Raw genomic sequence first — 22763 nt, forward strand, 5'->3', positions numbered from 1 at the left:
AACACATGTCTCGGTGGCAACCTCAAACTATCACTACTTCTTCTTCTTCTTCTTCTTCTTCTCTTTTGTTACTGTGAAAGACCCTTTAATGGAACTGACTCTGAGGCTCGCTCCTTCGCCTTCCACGTCGTCGCTTCCAGCAGCACTTGCTAACTGCTCCAAGCTGTGTGAGTTTCAGCCAAGGAAGAAGAAGCTATCGTGCTTCGACGCCGTGACTAGAGTTTCCCTCTCTGTGCGTTGTGTGAAGGCTTCGGCTGAGCGAACCGGTGACGCAATCGACGATGGGGAGACTCGGAGCGGCTTCACCACACCTGCCATGGAGGTCACCACATTCAATCACACCACTTTCAACGACGCTGACTTTCCCGTTTGGGAAAAGATTGGCGCTGTTGTTAGACTCAGTTATGGCATCGGTCAGTGTCAAACTTTTCTGCTCCAATTTGTTTTAGGATTGCTTTCTTGAGCAGTAAAAGTGTCTGCTTTAGGCTCTGTAGCTTCCAAAAGAACAAAGATGCGCTTTAAATCAATGAAAATGGAAAATTTGATTTTATTTTGTTGTAGATTGAACTTTGGTTTTTCACTTGTTTCAGGGATTTACGGTGCCATGGCTGTTGCGGGGAGTTTTATATGTTCGATTACGGGAATTGACTCTCTTGGGGGGTTTCATCTTTCGTTAGATGCCATTTTGGAAGGGCTTGGATATGCGGCTCCTCCAATTATGGCCCTTTTGTTTATACTCGATGTGAGTTTGTTCTTTCATTTATGCTATCATGTCGTATTTGTGTTTCAAATTTTTAGAAACCCCATCCATACTTGTGTAATAAAGGGAAAACTTGTTGGTGTCCTCTTTTGTAAAGCTTGAAATTAATGAGATGACGTGGTTATTAATAGGATGAAGTGGTGAAGCTATCACCCCATGCCCGTGCCATCCGAGATGTAGAGGATGAAGAACTCTGGAGTTTTTTCTATGGGATGTCCCCTTGGCAGGTAAGTAATTTGATAAAACTTTGCATACTGAATTGTTTGCAATCTAGTGCAGTGATGAGGAAGAATCTAATATTCTAATTGATTTTGCTTTACAGTTTATACTGATGGTTGCTGCAAGTTCAGTTGGAGAGGAACTCTTCTATAGGGCAGCTGTTCAGGTTTGTATATGCCAAGAGATGTATGGAAAATAGTTTTTGGATGAGCTTAAATTTGGGAATAATGAACTATGTATTTTGGGTTTTGATCCATCTATAATGAATATTTCTGAATAAATGTTGGTTCAATTCAGATGAGTTAGATGTTGTACTGTCTAAAATGAATAATTGATAGCTGTTAAAAATATGCTGCACAGTTCACCAAGTGTAGGAGGATTCTATATTTGAACACTGTAGTATAGAGTTCTATAAAATCTTCCATCACTAAATACATTCCATAGTTCACTGGGATTTCAGAATTTTTTATTTGAAAAATTAGACATTTTGACTGATCAAATTTCACACCATATGACTCGCCTAATTCTTTGGTTGTATTGCTTTGATTTTCATCTTACTAATTTCTTATTGCAATTCTACAGGGGGCATTGGCTGATATATTTTTACGAGGCAGTAATCTTATAACAGATGCTCAAGGAATGGCATCCTTGGTATGTGTACCATTTTTTTAGTTGTCCATTATCATGTTATAAGGGTGAGCCTTGCTGCAATGATAAGTTTGCATTTGCACAATGGAGGGAACCTCATGCACTTGACAACCCATTATTCCTTTTACTTTTTATAAGTATTCAAAGATAAAAGCTTCCTTCATTTGCTAACTTATGATTTGTATGGTAAATTGTAGACAGGGGTACTGCCTCCATTTGTTCCATTTGCTCAGGCATTTGCAGCAGTACTTACAGCTGTCCTTACTGGTTCTCTCTATTACATGGCAGCCTCTCCTAAAGGTTACTTTGTTTGTTGCCCGTTTTGCATTTTCCCTACTTTCTTATCAGCCTCGTTAATGATCGCCACTCCTAATGGTTCTTTCTTTTTTCTCTTTCATTCAGATCCTACTTATGTTGTTGCACCTGTTTTACAATCACGCTCTGGTCGTCAAGATTTGAAAAAGCTATTTGAAGGTTTGGATACTATAATCATTTCATATCTTTCTTATTTGTAAACATGCTGGACGAGTTATAATTTTTTTCATCACTTGATTTATATTATTCTTACAATAAAGTTGCAAGTACTTAGATTTGCCGTGTTGAGAAATGCTAGCTATTCTTTTTCTGATACTCTCTTGTTAATACTTTTCATTATTAGTTGAAAATCTTATATTTTGGTGGATCTCACCATTACATTAGGAGAGAGATTCATTAAATGAAACATAGGATAATTAGGATTTCATAATTTATGATTTTTAATAAATTTTAGTCAATTATAAAGAGAGTGTCATTAACTTTCCTGTAACAGTATTTATTCTTGTTTTAATGAGCATAATTTTTCATCTGTCTAAACACAAGACTTGGGGCAAATTTTGAGTTGTTAATTTACTAATGATGATGCATTTGATGAGGTGAATATTTTTGAACAGCATCAATTGCCATTTGATTTAAAAACAGATGGAATATGGCAATAAAGTTCCATTTGAATATCCATCTGTGTCATTAATTAGTAGGCTATGACGTTGTTTAATCTGAGCCACTTTTATTTATGGTGTTCAGCCTGGTACGAGAAACGGCAAATGAAAAAAATCTATTCCCCACTTCTGGAAGGATTGCTGGCCCTATACCTAGGCTTCGAGTGGATCCAAGTAATCCTCAACTTCACCTTTTATTTATTTGAAAAATATTTAGTGTATTGTCTTGTATTTGAAAGGCAGAAACTAATTTGTTTTTTGTTTGGAATGGCTACATGACAGACGGATAATATTCTTGCTCCCATTATAACACACGGCATATACTCCACAGTGATATTGGGACATGGCCTTTGGAAGATACATGACCACCGGCGTAGATTACGTCAAAGAATCCAACAACTCAAATCAGAAGAAAAACCTCCAACTACATTTTGAGATATACTCCATCACTGATTTTGGATAAAAAAACAATTGTATATTAGAGATGTTAGATGTTATATAAAGAGAATATATGTATACTTGTGGTAGTTTTGGCCTCGTACATACAGAATATGCAGGCTTTTTTGACTTTTGATAACGGAAATTTCGAAATAAGAATTGTAACTTTTTTCCCCTAATAAAAAGGGATAATCCTGAAGTGATTTTTTTTTTCCTCGACCCCATTTGAGGTTCTGTTTAGAATTTTAAAAGGACCAACGTTAAATTTGTGGAGCTTTCATAAACTCAAATCTTAAATTTATTAAGAGTTTAATTAATATAAAAATAATACTAAAAAAAATGTGAATGCCATATGTGAATGAAACAATACTTCTAACCAATTTTTTTTTTTTTGAATATATGAACTCCATAATAAAGAAAAATAACAAAGTATTCTCTTTCCAAATATTTAGTTTTCTTAAATTTATGTCGTGTAAAAAAATATTTCATAGATGTAAATTTGAACATTTTTTTAATATTTCACTGTGTTAGTTTGTTTAAAATTTTTAAAAAGTAATTTTTTTAAATAGATAACATTTGTTTCTTTATAAAAATATTATTTTGTTTTTTTATTCATATAATAACAACTTAGACAAAATAAGAATTACTTATTTTAATATAAAAAAATATTTTTTTTAAAATTAAACAAACTCGTTGCCTTGTTTATTAAGAAACAAATGAACGGTTTGCGCTTTGCAGAGAAAATGCTTACAAATATCATACATAAAAATATTAGAAAATCACTTTTTTTTTTAATTTCATAAGAATTAAAATGATAATAATAGAATTTGAATTTAAAATCTTTTGTATTAGACTTCTGGTTCCTTCCACTAAACCAATCATAATGGTTTAATCAAAATTGTATATTAGACACAAGTTTAGTTACATAATAAAAAATGACAATTACAAACATTATTATCACATTTTCTAATTCTAACACAAACTTGTTCCTCATTTAGATCGATTTCAAAGTTAGATATATAATATATTGAAAGTCACATTTTTCATTAGTTGGGAGAAGTTTGTCTTTCTTCATTCGATCAATATTAAGTTACTTTGTCACAATATTCATACTATCATTCCTTTACATTACTACTAAAACTTCTCCAGGGTCAATCCAACATATTATTAGGCCTAAATAAATCTTAAAGTGTGATTTTTTTAAAATGTAAAAATTGACTTTTAAGTTATGAAACCTTTGAAAAATTTATATAAATATTAATATAAAATATATTTTTTGAAGGGGGTTTAAAGCGATGGCTTTGTTGACCCCACCCTTGATTTGATCCTGAACCTCTTGCAATGTGCCATGATCGACTACTACTTCATCTTCCCTTCTAGAACCCCCACACATCTCTACTGCATGAACCTCAACCAATTATAGGAACCCCTTTTGAATACTTATGTCACATGAAGCACACAAACTAAGGATGACAAAACAAAACAACCCAACCTATTTTGGGCCACCCCACAATTAACTCGCAAAAAACAAATTGAATTGGGTTTGGCTGCCAAAAATAAGCTAGGCCAGGCTAGTCTGCCAAATGAAAACAGAACCAGACATCCTAGCTCACGTTGTCTAAGGCATCGGTCTGCCAAAAAAACGTACATAATAAAAAAATTGCATATTTATTTTGAGTATCTCTTTCAATATATTTCTTTCTCGATATCTAAAAAATCTACATAAATTAGTGTACTAAAATAAAATAAATTCAAATTACAATTGATTTAATTTAATTTACTATACAAAAGATCTCAAATTCATTGCATAATAAAATAGATATAATAATAATAACTCTTTTAATAAATTTGTTGGATGAAAAATCTTAAATTACATATAATAAAATAAATCAAATACATAGCACATTTATTGTACAACAAATTATAAATGTTTCACATAATAAATTTCATGTAACTTATTTAAACTTAATATTAAAAATAAGATAATAATAATATATAAAAAAATTAGATAGACCTACGAACCAACTGTCCTAACCCACTATTTGACCCAATGGATTGACAGACTAGACAAGACGAACTAGTAGACCAAAATATCTAACTTTGTCTATCAATTTATGACAAGCCAACAGTTAAAACTTGTTTTGCCATCTCAAACACCAATCTTACTAACCCTAATAATAATGAAAATTGTAAATGTTTTTGTTAAGAGACAGTAGTTTAGTAAGAAAGTTTAGTTAATAAGTAAGTGATTTCCTTTTTTAAGGTTTTCTAATATGATAGAAACTTCAATAATATTGATCTAAATTACAATGCCAAAACCCCTTAAATTATAAAAAATATTCTAGAATTTTTCTCCACTAAAAAAATGCCGCGTCAGATGGACGTTGATCACATTAGTAAAAAAATAATAACACTAATGCATAAAACTGACATAAACTCTTTTTTTGTTTTTTTGGGTACAGGGACATAAACTCTGTTTTGATCTGACCAATATATTTGAGAGATCAAAATAAACCTTTTTAAACTAGGAGACTAAATTAAACCAAAAAAAATCAGACAGGGAACCAACATTATATTTTGGCCAATAAAAATAAAGTGAAAGGAACGTTAAATTTTCATGGGATAAAAAGGTAATTTTCGCCGGAGAATTTATGGGGATTAAACTAGTTTCGCCGATCATGCTGAAGAAAAGTTAGCAACAGCGAACTAATCCTCTATACAGTTTAACAGTTGAATTATGTTCATATCTCACTAAAAACATCTTCATAGCCCACGAGACACCAGTATTATTGGTTCCTAAGCTATTCTGAATCTTCCAATTGAGAGATGATCCTGGCGAAGACTCCATATCCTTGGGACATGTCCGTAAAAAGGCAGTACTCATTCTTGGCATGGTAAGTAACCATTAGGCCTGGAGATAACGTGAAATACAATAAGGTGCTTTAATTATTTTCAAACATGTTTGAATGAATTTTTCTTTAAACATTTACAGGAGAAAAAAATAAGAAGACAAAATGAATTGAGCTTATTTAATGATCTAAATCAACTTATTGAACCTTAACTTTTAGCAAAGTTGAAAAAAAGAACTTCTATGTAAGTTAAGAGCATACGTTGATTTTAACTTTTAGGAGAAATCCGATTCATTTTATCATCATATATTTTTTTTTTTCATATATAAGTTTATTCAACCAGGGTCTAATAAATTTGTTTTTAGGCAGGTCATACCATAGCCCGAAGTTTGAACATCAAAACCTTCATCCTGTGACACAGAGAGGGCTTAGGTAAGGAATGTGAGTAATACAAACGGTTTTCATGAAACAATGGTAATATATTTTCACCTGTAGTTCCCGAATGAGAGGCAAACTCCCAGTAATTGAGTAAGGCTTTACATGGCCAACTACTTCTTCAGTTGCTTTGCATAAAACATGGAAACCTCTAGAATTAAGATCACAAGCAACACCAGACAATGCCTCGTCAAAAGTCAAAGTAAGGCTGTAAAGACGAGCAAGGGAACCCTAATTAGTTACAGATAATCTCTAGTTAAAGAAAATGACTCTATCAAGGGATTGAGAAAAAATATCCGATCATTAAGGTCTGTTTAGATAAACTATTCTAAAGTCATTTTTAGGAACGGAAAATAGAAAGAAAATTCGAAAAAAAATTTTCCATAAGCTAAAACTAATTTATGCATGAATTAAAAATAAGATTTTGGAGAAGTTGATAAAAAAAAAAACAAATAACTTATATATAAGCTAATTTTAGTTTATTAAAAAATTAATTTCATTTTTTCTTTATAAATTTCTCTCTTAAAAGTGTTTCTGAAGAAATTTACCTAATCAGACCTAAATATTCCAAAGTAAAAAGTATGAGAATTTGAATTTGAGATTGCTGTTCAAGGGGTATAGATAAGTCTCACCTTCCTTTTATGTTTTCATCAGGTAGGACATATTTTGAAACTGGACCCCTTGTTTCTAGTTTTTGTATATTCTCATTAATATTGTTCACGTATTCTTGCAGCTTCTTCATTACATCCTTGACACTGATCGAAGTATTAGGGCATTGGATAAGAATATTCATAAAATAATTGAAAACACTCCCTCTATAAATAATTAATTTGCAACCACAATAGAATAGTAGAAGAAAGAAAAAAATTTGAACCCATAACTTCAAAAAACAAAGAATTTGGCCATATTGAAAGATGAAGCTTACTTGTAGAATGGAGTTAACCTGCAACAGACAAACAAAAGAAAAAATATCTGTAAAGCCACCACAACATTCCTAACAAATGCCTTGAGTTATACTACGGAGGAGAATGAACCTGACATCTCCTGAAATAGTACATTCCCCTGGAATTTGGTTTATTCCACCTCCTGGATCTGCAGTAAAGATATTATAATTATGAAAATTCGTACGTTTTGTTCTTCATTAAAAAGGAATCGTGAAAACGGTTACTTGGAGCCCATAACTTACAACTCCATTGTGTTGGTTTCATGGTTGAAGGGGTTGCAAACCCATAAACCTGTTCCCGAGGATGAGGTGGAAAGTCATGGTAAAATCGTAACTGAATTTCCTTTAGAGCATCCATGGCTAGCTCCAGTGCATTTATAGCCTACAAGTAACCAAATGTAAGATGAGTTTTACAACTTTGATACTTACAACAAATATGTATTGATTGCAACTCGTGCCTCACATTATTATTCCTCGTCTCTATAAACTTAAGGATACTCCCTCCGTTTTTTATTCATAGTCGTTTTGGTATTATTTTCTTGTTCTTTTTTCATTGTGACTTTTCTAAAACTAATGACTTATTAATTTTCTTTTTCATTGTTACCCTTAATAATTAATGTGTGTTTGCTGAATAATGTGTCTATTTATTTTCTAATGTACCTATTTCTTCTCCAACCACCTAATGAATAAAACAGGAAAATAAGTAATAAATACTTTGAAAAACTAAAATATCAATCATTTTCTTAATTATTGTACATAACCTTAAACGTAAAAAAAAAAAACCGGAGGGAGTACATTGTTTTGCTGACACCATTAATACAACTATCTGTTTGGAATTTGGATACTTGGTCCAGTTCTCGAGCAGCAGGCCCAAGAGAAATACAAAAAGAGAAAATTGACACCTTTTTTTTCTTCTGAAAGAATGAATACCAAGCAATTATAGTCTCTGATATATACACAATCAAGCACAAAATGCAGCCTACGCTATTTTCTTCTCCTTAATTTTGTCAAGAATATGCTTGGAAGAGAAGGTGTATAACTAGAGACGAGATTGTAGTACAATGGAAATATTTAAATTTTACACTGTTTCTTGGCAAAGTAGAATATGGGTAGTACCTACCAAATACTGTTGTGGTGGAGTGCCAGAGTTGCATTCCACTTGCAATGGCCCCACATTTTTGTTATGCCATGTATAAAATATCACAAATAACTTTTTTTTACCTCCCAACTTTCCCCTATCTTCCTATTTTCAGCTCAACTAAGCATACCTAAACTTCTACAAATAAAACCAAAGTATATTCTTCAAAACCTTTGTTACAAGTCATAACTCTGTCAAATGTTAACTACCCTACCCTTTAAATCCAAACCAATCACATCATGTTCTAGCCTGGATGTTTTGACATCAATTAAAAACCAACCAATACTTTTTGTTCCTATGACGCAGTTCATGGCGTAAACAAACTACACGTCTCAGACTAGCCTGTATATAGTGGATACCTTGCTACCAAAACATTTATACAATGGTCTACTTGCCACGACCTGGTAGCAAATAAAAGACATTAAAATTAAAAACCTGTAGTTATTTATTCCATTACTTTCCCAGCATTCTAGGTTTTAATATATGTTAAAAATTTGCACATAAATTTAACTAAAAGGTTTTGCTTAACTACCAATAAAGGCATATTATTACTCTAATGCATAATAAAAAATGTTATCAGTGGCAGGTTGCGGAAGGCTGAAATTCAGCCATATGAACACCTTATTGCAGCCCATGACGCCACCATAGTTGGCCTCCTATGGGCACAACCATAAACAAATGCAGCGTCCGTGAGAAACAATTATGTACATTCACTCACGCGCTATAGCCTCTCGGAGAATCAGCACCAATTACTATCTCAATATTATGTCAAGTCTTTATGATTGAGAAACATCATTGCTCAAAAAAATCAGAATATGAATGTATAGAATAGCGTAAGAGCATACTTTATGAGCTAATCCACTGTGAAAGAGCTTCCCTGTGACGTTTAGTTTCCAAGGTATCATACCTCCAGTCCCTACACATGGTTGTTTATCAGCCGTGTCAATCCAAAACCTGAGCAGAAACCGCACAAATCAACACTTGAAAAAAATACTACAAATGGAACTGAAATTGCTACTAAAATGAATTAAAGAGACAAATTTTCAGAGTTAGGATCTGTTCTCCCGCCGGAAGCATTTCTAGGAAATGTGTTGAACTTCTCTCATGTTGGGTTATTCAAAAACTTATTTGTAAGTTATGCATAAATTAGTTTTAATTTTACTCTCAAGTGCTTGAGTAGAAGCTTATCCAAAGAGACGACCCTTATATACACATATCCTTAATTTAATTTACAAATGCAAAGACTTACAGAGGGCCATCCTTTAGCTTATTGAGGAGGCCATTATTGACAAGTGCATCTACACCAACTCCAGTAATTGCAGAATTCTCTTCATTGGCAATAAAAACAGCAACAACAGTGGATTTCAATTTTGGCTTGGTTTCCCCGAGCTTCTTCATGAGTTGCGTGACAAGTGCCACGTGTCCCAAGCAATCGGTGGTTCCACGACCCCGAAGCTTATCCCCATCGATGCTCAGCGTAAACGGATCAAAATCCCAATCGTCGGGATTGGCGGTGACGACGTCCATGTGGCAGCCGACGAAGGAGAGGATTTTGCCGGGAACGGTGCCGGGGTACTCGACGATGAGGTTCCCTCGGCCGGGGAGGTAGGCGACGTGGTTGAGGAGCAAGGGGCCACCGCCGGTGCTGGTGCTGAAGGGTAAGAGTGAGTCGAGCACGTGCTTCACCACTCTGTCCTCTTGGGGAATCAGCTCCGGCGGGTTGTTCTGCACGTGCTTCGATTCCCCAATCAGCTTCGAGAGAAGGGACACGAACGATTCCCTCTCCAGATCCCCTAATGTTGCTAACAAGTTCGTCGTCGAAGCCATGGCAATTCCAATATCCCTCTTGCTACGCCTCTTCCTCTTCCTCTTCCTCTTCTCCGATCTGTAACGAACTGCTATTGGTTGAGTTACAGTTCACGCTTTCTCTCTTGGGCTCACTGGTTGGGCCTATCTTGAGATTAAGTTTTCATTGGGCCACTAAAATGAATATAGGTCCCAGTTCCAGCCCATATATTGTATTAAGGTCCGCACAATGGATCTAGTTATTTGGGTTCAATTTGGTAGATAAAAAATAAAATAAAATAGAAAGCTTCTTAGCTTCATCTAGTAGATCTGACCCATTCAGACATTTGTCCCTTGTCAGTGCGGATTTTTTTTTAATGTTAATATAAATATTTGATTTACTAATATAGATGGTCATTATCTTTTGTCAAAAACTCAGCTATATCCCATTTTACTAATCATTTTTTTACTTGAAGTTAATTTTAATATATTTAAATTCAATAAATATTGGGTTTTTTTTTAACTCGATTTGGTATCTTATATTCTTTTATAATTATTTATTAATAATAATATCTCTTGTCTTATTAGATAACATTTTGCATAAACTATTATTTTATTTATATTGATGTGTTTTAAAATGTGTTTTAAATTTAATTTTATATTTTTAGTTTCATGATTCAGAAATATATAAGAATATTGAGATTAATATTTTATTTTAGCATAGCAAGTTACTCACTTTTATCTTATGTATACGTATTATCATCATATCTTAGTTGTGTATATAGATCTAAATAAAAGATCCAATAAAAAATTTAGACTGAATATAGAACATAAGATAAAGCCGTTTTGACCTATATATATTGTGAATACTTCTATTGAAAATTATAGATTGTCTTTTTGTCAAGTTTATCTTATACCGATGAAATTAAATAATTACTCTAATTTGGGGGATAAAAACAGGGAAAGCTAATTTCTCTCATGTCCTTGTCAAGAATTTCCAAAACAAATTCACCATTACCTAGATAAAACATTCTCAACCACCCTCCATCATGCATATATCAAAATAGGGATACTTAACTTCTCTCATGTCCTTATCAAGAATTTTCAAAACAATTTCACTATTAATGCGCCTATATAAAACATTCCTTTTATTAGCTTCATGTATCACATGCAAATACAGTTTTCAAATATTCACGAGATATAACTTTTTTGTTATATTAATAGAATAATATAGTTTACAAACACATAGATTATTATATATAAATAAATGTCTCATTTGATTATATATATATATTTTAATTCTATTCTAAAACTCTTATTCTACTATTGATGTTTGAATAAATTTTCAGGGTTGGTGAATATAATAATATTTAACCTGGAAAAACAATAATGCGGATTGAGAGAGTTCCTTAATTTTGAGGAAAAAGGAATTTTGATTGATGAATAAATAAAAATTGAAAAAGACCAAGTGGGAATTGTGATGTATATTCATGTGTGTGCGGGAAGTGTCACTGTTAAGAACAGTCAATTGTTGTTTAGATGGAAGGGAAAGGAAAAGAGACAGAGACAGGGTTGCATGCAGACGCAGATAAGGCAATGATTACTGATTTGTGAAAGTATCCGACCCCACACACTGACCACGACTAAACCTCAATCCCACTTCCCAACTCTCCCCTGCTGTCAACTCCAACTCACTCACCATCTACTCAAATTTTGATTATAATAATTTAATTACTCGTTAGCACCTGCATGCATGTACATTATTCAGATTAGAAAGCTTCGTTTTGTTATAAGAATCATAATAACTATCTAAATTTAGTAGGTATATAATATTTTTCTTTCATTCGATCAAGTAGCTTGGTTTATTTTGTATAAGATATGAATGCAAAGGAAAGGGGCACATGGAGATGCATGCAAGAAGTAGTGGACACCGAACATCTATATCTATATATATATATGAACATCACATTCACATATATATGAGATACATGCAGATGCATGAGAGAGGGACGGAATGGTAATAATAAAGGTATGTAGGTAGAAGAGAGTAGAAGAGGGGACCAAGGACAAAGCACATACATTATACATAGATAGAGGAGTGTGATGCCAAATGAAAGTTGAAATAGTCATGCAGATTGCAGAGCCCATAAATATATGTGCTCCTCTTAGCTGGCTGTCCTGCGCTCCTATGCCTTTCGCGGGGACCGCCACAGGGTAACCTTAATATCACACATTATGTCCTATGTCTCAAATACATCATCAAATTAAACTAAAAACCAACCATCAACTTGTTATTCTCAGTGTATCAAATACGGTCTTTTAAGTTAATTTTCATATTCAACTATTTTAGATAGAAAATATATAATTAAGATGAGATCTAGATATATCACTAAAAATAATCTGTTAAGTTCTTCGACAAAGATAATCATTAAAGTTAATGAATTAATATTTGCGACTAATAACATAATTATAATAAAAAAAAATACTCATTCGTATTACTATTTAATGCTTATTTAGAAATGATGTTTTTCCATAATTTCAACTATTTTGAAAGAAAAAAAATTGTTTGTAATGTTTGAGAAATAAGTAGACGTCTCTTTCTTGTTTTACAACTGTCTTCTTCAAAAAAGTCATTTTTCCTAAAAGTAAATAGAATGTCTCTTTTCTTGAATTATTTTACCTCTTCAACATGAAAAATCAGAATTAATTGTTGAAAAAAAAAAAACATGTTTTCGAATTATCATCACATGAACAACCAATTAATTACTCCAATATTTAGCATTGAAGACTGAAACGAATCCGTGATTGATTATTATAAGATTCAGCATCTGCGTCTTAAAAGCACCAACGATGAATATATTTGCTTACATCCATGATTGGATATGATACTGATGAAGATCAGCCTTCCTTTACTGTACAGAACATTTTTGTTTTATTTGTAAGATTACTGATTTACTGAGCTGATTCGATCGTGTGCTTAAACATTGACCTAACGTAAAGCAGTTTATTTCTTTTTTCTTTTTCCAAGTCATGGAGTTGGAATCAAAAGGCATAAATATATATAATTTGTATAAGATAGTATCGTGTTCATCTTTATACTTGCGTTAGAAAATTAAATACCCATTCTCATATTCTACGAACCTAGATAATAACTTACGCATCATCTTCTATATTCAAAGATATTACTAAATTTGTTTTCTTTTAATACATTATTTTCCCAAATTATACAGAAAAACAAAAGAATTATTTTTTTATATTCACAAACAAACATTTTTTTTCTTGTATTTCATATGTACTTTTAAATTTAAGTAAAATTTATAAATAAAAAAATAAAAGTCTAGCAAAAATAATTTAATTTATTATGAAAATTAAAAATAAATTAAATAGATGAGACTTTGAATAGATAAACTAAACATCAATTTGGTTCTTTATTGATTTTTGGGTCGAACCCTTGTTTTGTCAGGTTTTCAAAATTATATTCGAAACTAATGCTAAGAAACCAGAAAAATTTTACAAAATTCAACATAAATTTATTGAAATTTGAATATTAGTGTTGAATAAGTTAAAATGATCGATAAAGATTAATTAGTCATCTAAAAATAACAATTAACAACTCCCTTTGGACGAAAAATTTGACAACAATTAATATTTGTCATCTTTAATTTTATATCCGATAGACATGTGTGATCAAACATAATTGTTCAAAACATTATCCAAACTGCCCTCTCCACACATACGATACACGATAAATATTCCAATTGTTGATGAGAGGAAAAAACACCAAGAAAGGTATTAATGTATTCGTGTGTGTGGTTAACCATCAAGTCAGGACATACATGTGAAGTTGTGACTGCCGTAGATATGTGACAGCACTCATAGGTAGTAATAATTAAGATTTAAGAATGTCAATAAATATATACATAATTTGAATATGAATAGAGTCATATATAATTAATATGCAGAATGATTTTAGAAAGAACTGAATGTAATCAGCTCTGGTGTTACTACATAGAAGTAACAGGACGAGGTTAATTAATTACAGTAATTTAATGTGACTGTGTATGTAGCAGCGACATTCAAGGTTAAAATCACATGCACATGCAGCTAATAATAAGCCTAATATATTCACAGTTCTCACGCTGTTGATCCTACCAATACCATCTGTCATGCACAAATTCTATTGAAAGCTCGAGAATTCTTACTACTTAAGCAATCACTTTATGGAATTCTCCTCGAATAACAATGTCCAAAATAACGTGAAAGTTTGTTTACTTTTCAAAGTTTTTCTATTAAAAATAAAGAGTTTGTTCGATAGTGAGATTTTTAAAAATATTTTTAAACTTATATCAAACTAAACTTTATGTATATTACAAAAGAAATGAATGGACAGCTGCTGGGCCTTGCGTTGTTATTATAACTGCAATAAAAGGACATGATAAACCCAACAAAGATCATATGATTACTCACATAAAAGTCATTCAAATGTAGGATATTTGGGGTGGAGTTTGGACCACATGCACGAAGACATATTAAATATGCAACAAAACTGGAAAGCTATATATATAAATGTACGATTTCTGCTCAAGCCTTTCTCAACAAAGATTGCACGCCAATGATGCTGCTTAATAACTAGCATGAACACATGCACATGTACCACGGGTCCCCTGCATAGTTGTAGCCCACTGACTCTCATTTATTGTCCCATATATTAATTAAGCTTCTTTTAGTAATTGTAAAATGTTTTCTGGATATGCATTTGGCCTGGTGTCCACACCTGAACAAAGATATATACAAATACAACTAAGTAGAGAAATCATAGTTTTGATAAGTATAAAGAAAAATGGAGAGTATGAATTGGGTGTTTGTACTATTTGAGGATTAAAAAAAAGTAACTCCTTATTGTATTGAACTAATCAAAACATGGCATGGAATTATGTCTCAATAATATGTTATGGTATTTTTATCTTGGAGACAACAAAGGTAATTAATTTATCGTGGAATCAGGCTCACTGGCTCAATCTATTTTTAACACGCTATCAGAATTTATTGTTATGCAAATAAATATCCAATTTCTGTAAACTTGACTCTGGCAGAGCAAAGTACAGGAGTGCAATGAGCAAATTAGTGGAAGATAGAATGGATTTAAAGTTACCGTACCCTTAACTCTGTTTTATAAGCATGCTTTTGGACATGCTTTATCTGCTTTTTGTTATTAAATGGTGACTGGGAATGGCTATTTAGGGAAATGTAAGTGAGAAAAGATTTTAGCTTTTGACAAGGAAATCAATGTTTGCTACAAGCAGGCTAGGCCTACTTACAAAGAGACCCATTTGCGGACTACTAGAGTTCTATTGTACTGAGGAAGGGGAAAAGAGATATAGCCTTTACTTTATGCATTTGCGCAAGATTCTCCAGTTAGCAGTGACGACAGGGTAGAGTTTGTACAAATATGGAAGTAAATGCGCAGCTTAACATGTCCACAAATCGCACTTTGCTCCCACTTTTTATAGCCTCGCCGAATGATTCTTTCTTTGGCCTCACTTTATACATTGTGTATTGTTTAAATGTACATTTAAGAATTTTGTTTTTTCTTTCAATAAATTAAACGGAGTTTCTGTTAACTACAATGCTAAATATAAATCAATGTCCTCAAAGTCTGAGTAGCAGCAGTTTCACTAGCCTTCTTCACCTCCATAGTCCCGAGTCATTGAAAATAAATTTTCTCACATTATCCATCCTCAAAAACTTAAGTAAGGGAGGTTCACTTATTTATTTAATAAAACTACATTTTTTTTAATGAAATATGATCATTTAACATTGGTTAAATAGCTTAAAAGTATGCTTTTAAAATAAATTTTATATGATTCAAAATAATTAATATTATTGATCAAATATTTTGTTATTTTTTCAGATTTCATATACACTGATATGATTAAAATAAATATATAAATAAAGATAATCTTTATTTTATAAATTAGTTTTATAGGATTGAATTATACAAAATTCATATTCATAAAATAACACTAAAGTTTATTACAATAATTTTTGTTAGGTTTATCAAATTAATCACTATCAAATTTTATTCTAAAGATATCTAGTCAAGAGCATGTATTATAAATTTCATAATTAATAATATGATAGAAATATAATATATGAATGGAAAATAACTTTCATCTTACATTTCGATTAAAATTGAGTTAGAAAGAACTTTCAAACTCTTCTCCTTCTTGCCTCCTCTTCTCTCCCTCCTTCTACAGCCTCTTCCACACCAATTTTCCCTTGCCCTTTTTCCATTTTTGTCGTTGGTCATTATCAGATCTCCATTAGAACTCATGCTTCTACAAAGGTAATCAATGCTAAGTTATATTTACAAATCCCTCAACAAAATTTTTAGGGTGGCTTCTCCTTGTAACCACCATTGTGCCTCGCTTCTCCTCCTTCTTTGTGATCTACGCGTGTTGCGTCTTATGATGTGTGCGACTCTATGAAGCATATCATTGTTGGTGGCTTTTAAGTCTAACTAGTGGTACGTTTAAGCATGGTACCATAGTTCAAGTTTAGATTGGAATTTGTAGAAGTTTAATGCCGTAATCTTTATGTTGATTTAAATAAAAGAAAGTTGGTGCATCTCAATCCAACATTCACCATCACAATTGAGTATGTAAGTTTATTTTCCGGTGAAAATCTTAATGTACGTTTATAATCATATTTTAGAGGCTACTAGGCAGGTGCAAATCTATGAACTAGAGTATTTGTAGCTGCAGTTAAAGAGGCCAATTGGACATTACATTCACTAAACGGGTTACGCAACTGTTGTCTTGATTTTATCACAGACAAGGATAGAAAGTACAAAGCCTCTACTTTTGCAGCTTTCCCCTCCTTTTTAAGTTTGATCACATGTTAATTTATAGGTTCTTTCAATTTTTCGCCTCCAAGTAGCCGTTGGGATCACACCATTTTGGATTTTGCAATCTTACGTAGGGATTAAGATAGAATCACCGAACATAAAAGAAATTTTAGTAATATTTGAATAATGTTACCAAATTTTTAATTATATATTAAATGTAAAAGTTTAATTATCTTAAGAATAACTATAGGCTAAACGACCACTGTAGCGCATTTTTTAAAATTTATTACCAAAATAATGCTGTTTTGAAACAATTTACACCTTTGGGGCTCTTTTATTGGGTGTCGCTATGGGCCATAGCGACACCCATGACACGTGGGTGTTTTTTTTTTTTAGGCTTGATTGGGCTGGACCAGTGTCGCTATAGGCTTGCCCAATACGCCTAAGTGGCGCTGTGGCTCACAGCGCCCCATTTTTTTTTTTTTTTTTCGTTTTTCAATTATTTTTTACATTATTTTCTTAACAGGCGCTGTGGCCCAGTACGCCTGAGTGGCGCTGTGGCTCACAGCGCCCCATTTTTTTTTTTTAATTATTTTTTACATTAAATAAAATTAAAACAGAATTAAATTAAATTAAATAAATTAAAAATTTAAATAAACTTATTTTCAAATTAAATAAAATTAAAACAGAATTAAATTAAATTAAATAAATTAAAAATTTAAATAAACTTATTTTCAAATTAAATAAAATTAAAACATAATTAAATTAAATAAATTAAAAAATTTAAATAAACTTTTTTTCTAATTAAATAAAATTAAAATAGAATTAAATTAAATAAATTCAAAATTTAAATAAACTTATTTTTTTTAATTAAATAAAATTAAAACAGAATTAAAATAAATAAATTCAATATTTAAGCAGAAATAAATTAAACGTATTTCAAATATAAATCAATTTTTTTTAATTAACATAAGTGTAAAAAAAAAAAAAATTTAACCGTAGTGCCACGTGTCAGCGTCTCATTGGCTAAGCACGCGGTGAATTTATTACGCGCCAAGTGAGGCGCTATGAGTTGCAACGCCTCAAATTAGCTGTGGACACGTGTCAGCCTTTGTATGGTCACGCAGGCGGTCAATTAATGAGGCGCTATGAGTTGCAACGCCTCAAATTAGCTGTGGACACGTGTCAGCCTCTGTGTGGTCACGCAGGCGGTCAATTAATGAGGCGCTATGAGTTGCAACGCCTCAAATTAGCTGTGGACATGTGTCAGCCTCTGTGTGGTGACGCTCTGGGTCATAGCGCCTCAAATTTATATATATATTTTTTCGTTTTTAATTATTTCTCACATTATATTAGTTAAGTTTTAAAATTTATTTTTTTTAAATTTCAATTATTATTTTGCCTTTTATCAGAAATTTTTTTATAATTTATTTTTAAAATTTTATATTTAAAAAGAACTTTTACATATAATTTCAAACTTCTCTCAGTCACGAAAACGGCCCAGTGTTTAATTTTTTCTTACTTAAGTTTTAACATTTTTTTTTTAAAATTTCATTTCTTATTTTTCCTTTTATCACAAATTTTTTTATAATTTATTTTAAAATTTTTATATTTTTAATACAGGCGTTGTGACCCATAGCGCCTGAGTGGAGCTATGGGCCATAGCGCCCCAAATAATTTATTTATTTATTTTTAAATTATTTTTTACATTTTATTACTTATTTTTTAAAATTAACATTTTTTTCTTATTTCAATCTTTTTTTCCCTTTTACCTGTTATTTTTTTATAAATTTGTAAAAAAATTTTAAATTTTAAAAATATAAGATATATTTTAAAAATATTAGATATATTTTTAACACAGGCGCTGTGGCCCATAGCGCCTGAGTGGAGCTATGGGCCATAGCGCCCCAAATAAATTTTTTTTTCTTCGTTTTTTAATTATTTTTTACATTTTATTACTTATTTTTTAAAATTAACATTTTTTTCTTATTTCAATCTTTTTTTCCCTTTTACCCGTTATTTTTTTTATAAATTTGTAAAAAAAAAAATTAAATTTTAAAAATATAAGATATATTTTAAAAATATCAGATATATTTTTAATACAGGCGCTGTGGCCCATAGCGCCTGAGTGGAGCTATGGGCTATAGCGCCCCAAATAAATTTTTTTTTTTCGTTTTTAGCCGATTTGAGTCGCTATAGGCTATAGCGACTCTTTGAAGGTCTCCACCAGCTACAGCGACTCTACCAATATGGCGTTCATGGCTCATATTCAGACCAAAAAATGCCACGTGTCATGGGTGTCGCTATGGGTCATAGCGACACCCAATAAAAGAGTCCCAAAGGTGTAAAATGTTTCAAAACAGCCCCATTTTGGTAATAAGTTTCTAATAGTACCCCACAATGGTCGTTTAGCCATAACTATATGACTATATATGTTTTTTTATGAATTTTTTATTTATTCGATGTGAAACTATAATTATGAATAACAGTTAGACATGTGAGAAATATTTTTTTTACTTGATATGAAAATTTAATTTTAGAGCAATTAGAAAGAATAATGTTGAAATAAAAAAATATTACTTATCAGTAATAACATTTTAAAAAAAATGTTACAAAATAACCTATTTAACATATTTTTTTATTCAATATGAGACTTTAATTTTAAAAATAATTGAAAAGAATAATATTGAAATAAAAAAAATGTTACTCTATCTATAATAATATTTTTTTAAAAAAAAGTTGTAAAATAATCTATTTATTCAATATATAGTAACATTTCAACAAATATAAAAAGGAAAATGTTGCTAAAGAATTAAAATATAATAATGAATAATATTTCACTAAAGTAAATAATTAAGCATGGTTTATTTGTTTATTGAATTATAATGTAATGTAACTTAATTTAACTCACTAACATATAAGAATTTTGATTAACATCCACCTAAAAATGGAGTGAATATAAAGGGAAAGAAAGTAATAGATATTAAAAAAAAAAAAAAGGAAACGAGAGATAAAAAGAAAATGGAGGATAAATACGATGGAAGAAAATATGAGAGAATATATATACATTTTCAGCATATATTGATAATAAGATTTGTAATGTGTTAACATTTTTCCTTTAAAAAAGAGAAGCTAAAATATACTACATTCTAAATTCTATTTGTAATTGTGCAAGATGAAAATAATTAAATGATAATTGTTTTCCTGATCAAAAGAAAAACACAACACATAAGATTTATCTTACACTTGAAATAATATGCATTTTACATAAATTAACTCAAATCCATAATCCATATCCAAAATGACTCTCCAAAACATGTACAAGGACTTTAAGAGAAACAGTTTTTTCATTTTTTATTTTTAATAATAGCAAGAGAAGAGTGCATACATTTTGACAAATCTTTTTTGTACCTCACATTGAAGTCTAACAAACCTCTACACAAAGAAATATAACACAAGACATTTTTTAGCTCTACCAATAGGTCCTTTTCCCTCAGAAAACACCCCTTCTTTACCTTCATATCTGACACCAATTATCATCAATCCATTCTCCTATTTTAGCCACATAGACATCCTTATTAAGTGAGACTTTGTACAAGCGAGGGGAAATGTTACTAATTAAACTAGCAATAGCATTGTCAATCCAACAATCATGTAAAAGAACAAACATGTTCTCCATTTTTGGCCTTTTTAGTGTTACAATGAGTGAGCAAAGCGATGACTCACAATTAACATTCCCTGTCAAACATATATTCGTCACGCTTTTATTTAAGTCAACCAATGCAAAGTGTTAGACCATTAGAAATTTCTTTACAATTATTTTAGAATATTCAAGACTTTATTTAGTACTTTTAAAAAATGAAAAATAATAAAAATAAGTCAAATAAAAAAGAATTTGCAGCACAAGGATGATTGTAATCATTTTTTTCCACAGGTATCCCTCTTTATAGGTAATCATGTCCGAAGTGCGATTAAACATTAAATAGAGACATGACTCTTAACAAGGACTCAAACCTTAATTCACATATTATGAAGGCTAATTCCTTCCACTAGACCAACACTATTCTCATTTTGATAAAAACCTACATAAAAAAAAACGTGGGAAAACTAGTGCGAATAAACGTTAAGAAGTATTTTTCTATTTATAAGGGATAAAACATTATTAACTAGGAAGGATAAATTAAATTAAAGATAAAGATAAAATAATTCAATTTCACTTAAAAATATTAGAAAACACTGCTAAAGAAATTTCCAATTTCTATTTCTTTTCTTAAGGTTGTTTAAGTATTTATTTTTTTAATAAAACAATCAGCTTTCTACATTTTTTTTATGTATTTATCTAAACTGTTTTTTTAAAAACATTTTTTTAAAATAACAACTCTTACTTGTTTCGTAATTTTTTTAAAATCACTTTTTTAGAATAATTTTTTAAAATTTTACATAAAGTGGCCAATAGTACACCAAAATAAGATATCATTCAGTAGTGCAAGAAGAAATAAAAGAAACAGTTTATCCTATTCTATTTTGTTCATAAATCATAAAATTAACTTTTCTTTAGTCAAAAAAATTAACTTTTGTAACAGTTATACTCTACTTATAAAATACCCCAATATAAAATAAAATTCACATTTTAAGTTTTATATGTGTGAATGTCTACTATTTTTTTATACATTAATTGTATTATTGGTATAAAATATCGATAACTTTTATTAGAGCAACTCCAATGGCAGTTGTTTGTCCCATAAAGCAACTCAAGTCCCGATTTCTTGCCATTGAAGGACTATGACGTGGTAACACGAGTTGCTTGAAGAAGAGAGAGAGTTGCTTCCTCAAGCAAATCTTATTAAACATATTTGAGAACGTTTCAGAAATAATAATGATAAAAATTAATTTCATATAATGTTTATGTATTTATTATTACTTTATTTTATTTTTAATATCTACTTATTGTGATTTTTTCTCGTAATTTTTTTTTTATTGTAGTGTAATTATCATTTTTAATAAAAATTTAAATTTAGTTCATAAATAATTAAAAAAAAAAAGTTAAATTTCTTAAAATTTCTTACCATCGGAATAAATTTGTGTTTGAGTTGCTTAATACTGACATGATATACTAGAAACCACTTATTTCATTTTTTAATGCATGAAACAACTCAAATGAGTTGTTTTCATTGAAGATGCTCTCAAATAATTGATTTTTATTAGTGAATTTAATTATTCACATTTTTTTTATTTATAAAATTAAAATTTATGATTTTATTTAAAGACACTAAAATCGGTGTAATTCAAACTAACTATTTATATTTACGTAACTATTTAACAAATACTATTAATCCTTTTAAAAAAAATATATCAGAAAAGCCTTATTTTTTTTAAAAGGCTAATAATAGGTACAATGTCAACTCAATGTTAGCAAATACATAATTTATGCGATGAACAAGTATATAGCTACTCAAAAAGAAAAAAGCAAATGACAGCTCCCTCCAACAAATATACATAGCTTTGTACTTTAAACAAGTATACAACCACCTCAAGCAAGATCATTGATACTTTCAATGTTGACTATCAAAAAAGAATGAGTAACAACGAATGAGTAATAACGATATTCATACATTATATGTTATTGATCGATAAGAATAATGAGTAACCGTCATTCATAATAAATACTCATGTATACATCATTATTGTCGGGAGTGCTCGTTATTGTTGTTACTTTTGGATAAATCT

At 30.7% G+C, this 22763-nt stretch overlaps 2 protein-coding genes across 2 annotated transcripts; one reads left to right on the forward strand and one right to left on the reverse strand.

The window, feature by feature from the left end:
- On the forward strand, window positions 1–3258 carry LOC109800583 (uncharacterized). Its single transcript, XM_020361361.3, has 9 exons — window positions 1–413; window positions 591–742; window positions 892–987; window positions 1083–1145; window positions 1562–1630; window positions 1825–1927; window positions 2030–2101; window positions 2687–2775; window positions 2884–3258. Exons 1-9 carry the CDS (start codon window positions 89–91, stop codon window positions 3034–3036), a joined length of 1122 nt encoding a protein of 373 aa, XP_020216950.1. The 5' UTR covers window positions 1–88; the 3' UTR covers window positions 3037–3258.
- A 2372-nt stretch (window positions 3259–5630) lies between these two features.
- Window positions 5631–10307, reverse strand: LOC109800630 (Peptidase M20/M25/M40 family protein). Its single transcript, XM_020361422.3, has 9 exons — window positions 9654–10307; window positions 9250–9358; window positions 7510–7648; window positions 7358–7415; window positions 7249–7266; window positions 6956–7078; window positions 6378–6531; window positions 6265–6298; window positions 5631–5950 (listed from the first exon to the last, which is right to left on the reverse strand). The coding sequence occupies exons 1-9, from the start codon at window positions 10229–10231 to the stop codon at window positions 5841–5843; spliced, it is 1323 nt and encodes a 440-aa protein (XP_020217011.1). The 5' UTR covers window positions 10232–10307; the 3' UTR covers window positions 5631–5840.
- Window positions 10308–22763: the final 12456 nt, after the last annotated feature.

This window comes from Cajanus cajan, chromosome 11 (genome assembly GCF_000230855.2).
Source record: "Cajanus cajan strain Asha chromosome 11, NIPB_CcT2T_4, whole genome shotgun sequence".
In the NCBI taxonomy this organism is placed as follows: Eukaryota; Viridiplantae; Streptophyta; class Magnoliopsida; order Fabales; family Fabaceae; genus Cajanus; species Cajanus cajan.

Excerpts from the sequence above, each read along its gene's own strand:
- LOC109800583 (XM_020361361.3), top strand. The coding sequence starts at position 89 with ATGGAACTGACTCTGAGGCTCGCTCCTTCGCCTTCCACGTCGTCGCTT. Across the intron at positions 1,146-1,561 it reads TCTATAGGGCAGCTGTTCAG|GGGGCATTGGCTGATATATT; the intron begins GTTTGTATATGC and ends GCAATTCTACAG. Across the intron at positions 1,928-2,029 it reads CATGGCAGCCTCTCCTAAAG|ATCCTACTTATGTTGTTGCA; the intron begins GTTACTTTGTTT and ends TCTTTCATTCAG.
- LOC109800630 (XM_020361422.3), bottom strand. The coding sequence starts at position 10,231 with ATGGCTTCGACGACGAACTTGTTAGCAACATTAGGGGATCTGGAGAGG. Across the intron at positions 9,359-9,653 it reads AAGCTAAAGGATGGCCCTCT|GTTTTGGATTGACACGGCTG; the intron begins GTAAGTCTTTGC and ends GTTTCTGCTCAG. Across the intron at positions 6,299-6,377 it reads CTCTCATTCGGGAACTACAG|GATGAAGGTTTTGATGTTCA; the intron begins GTGAAAATATAT and ends TCTGTGTCACAG.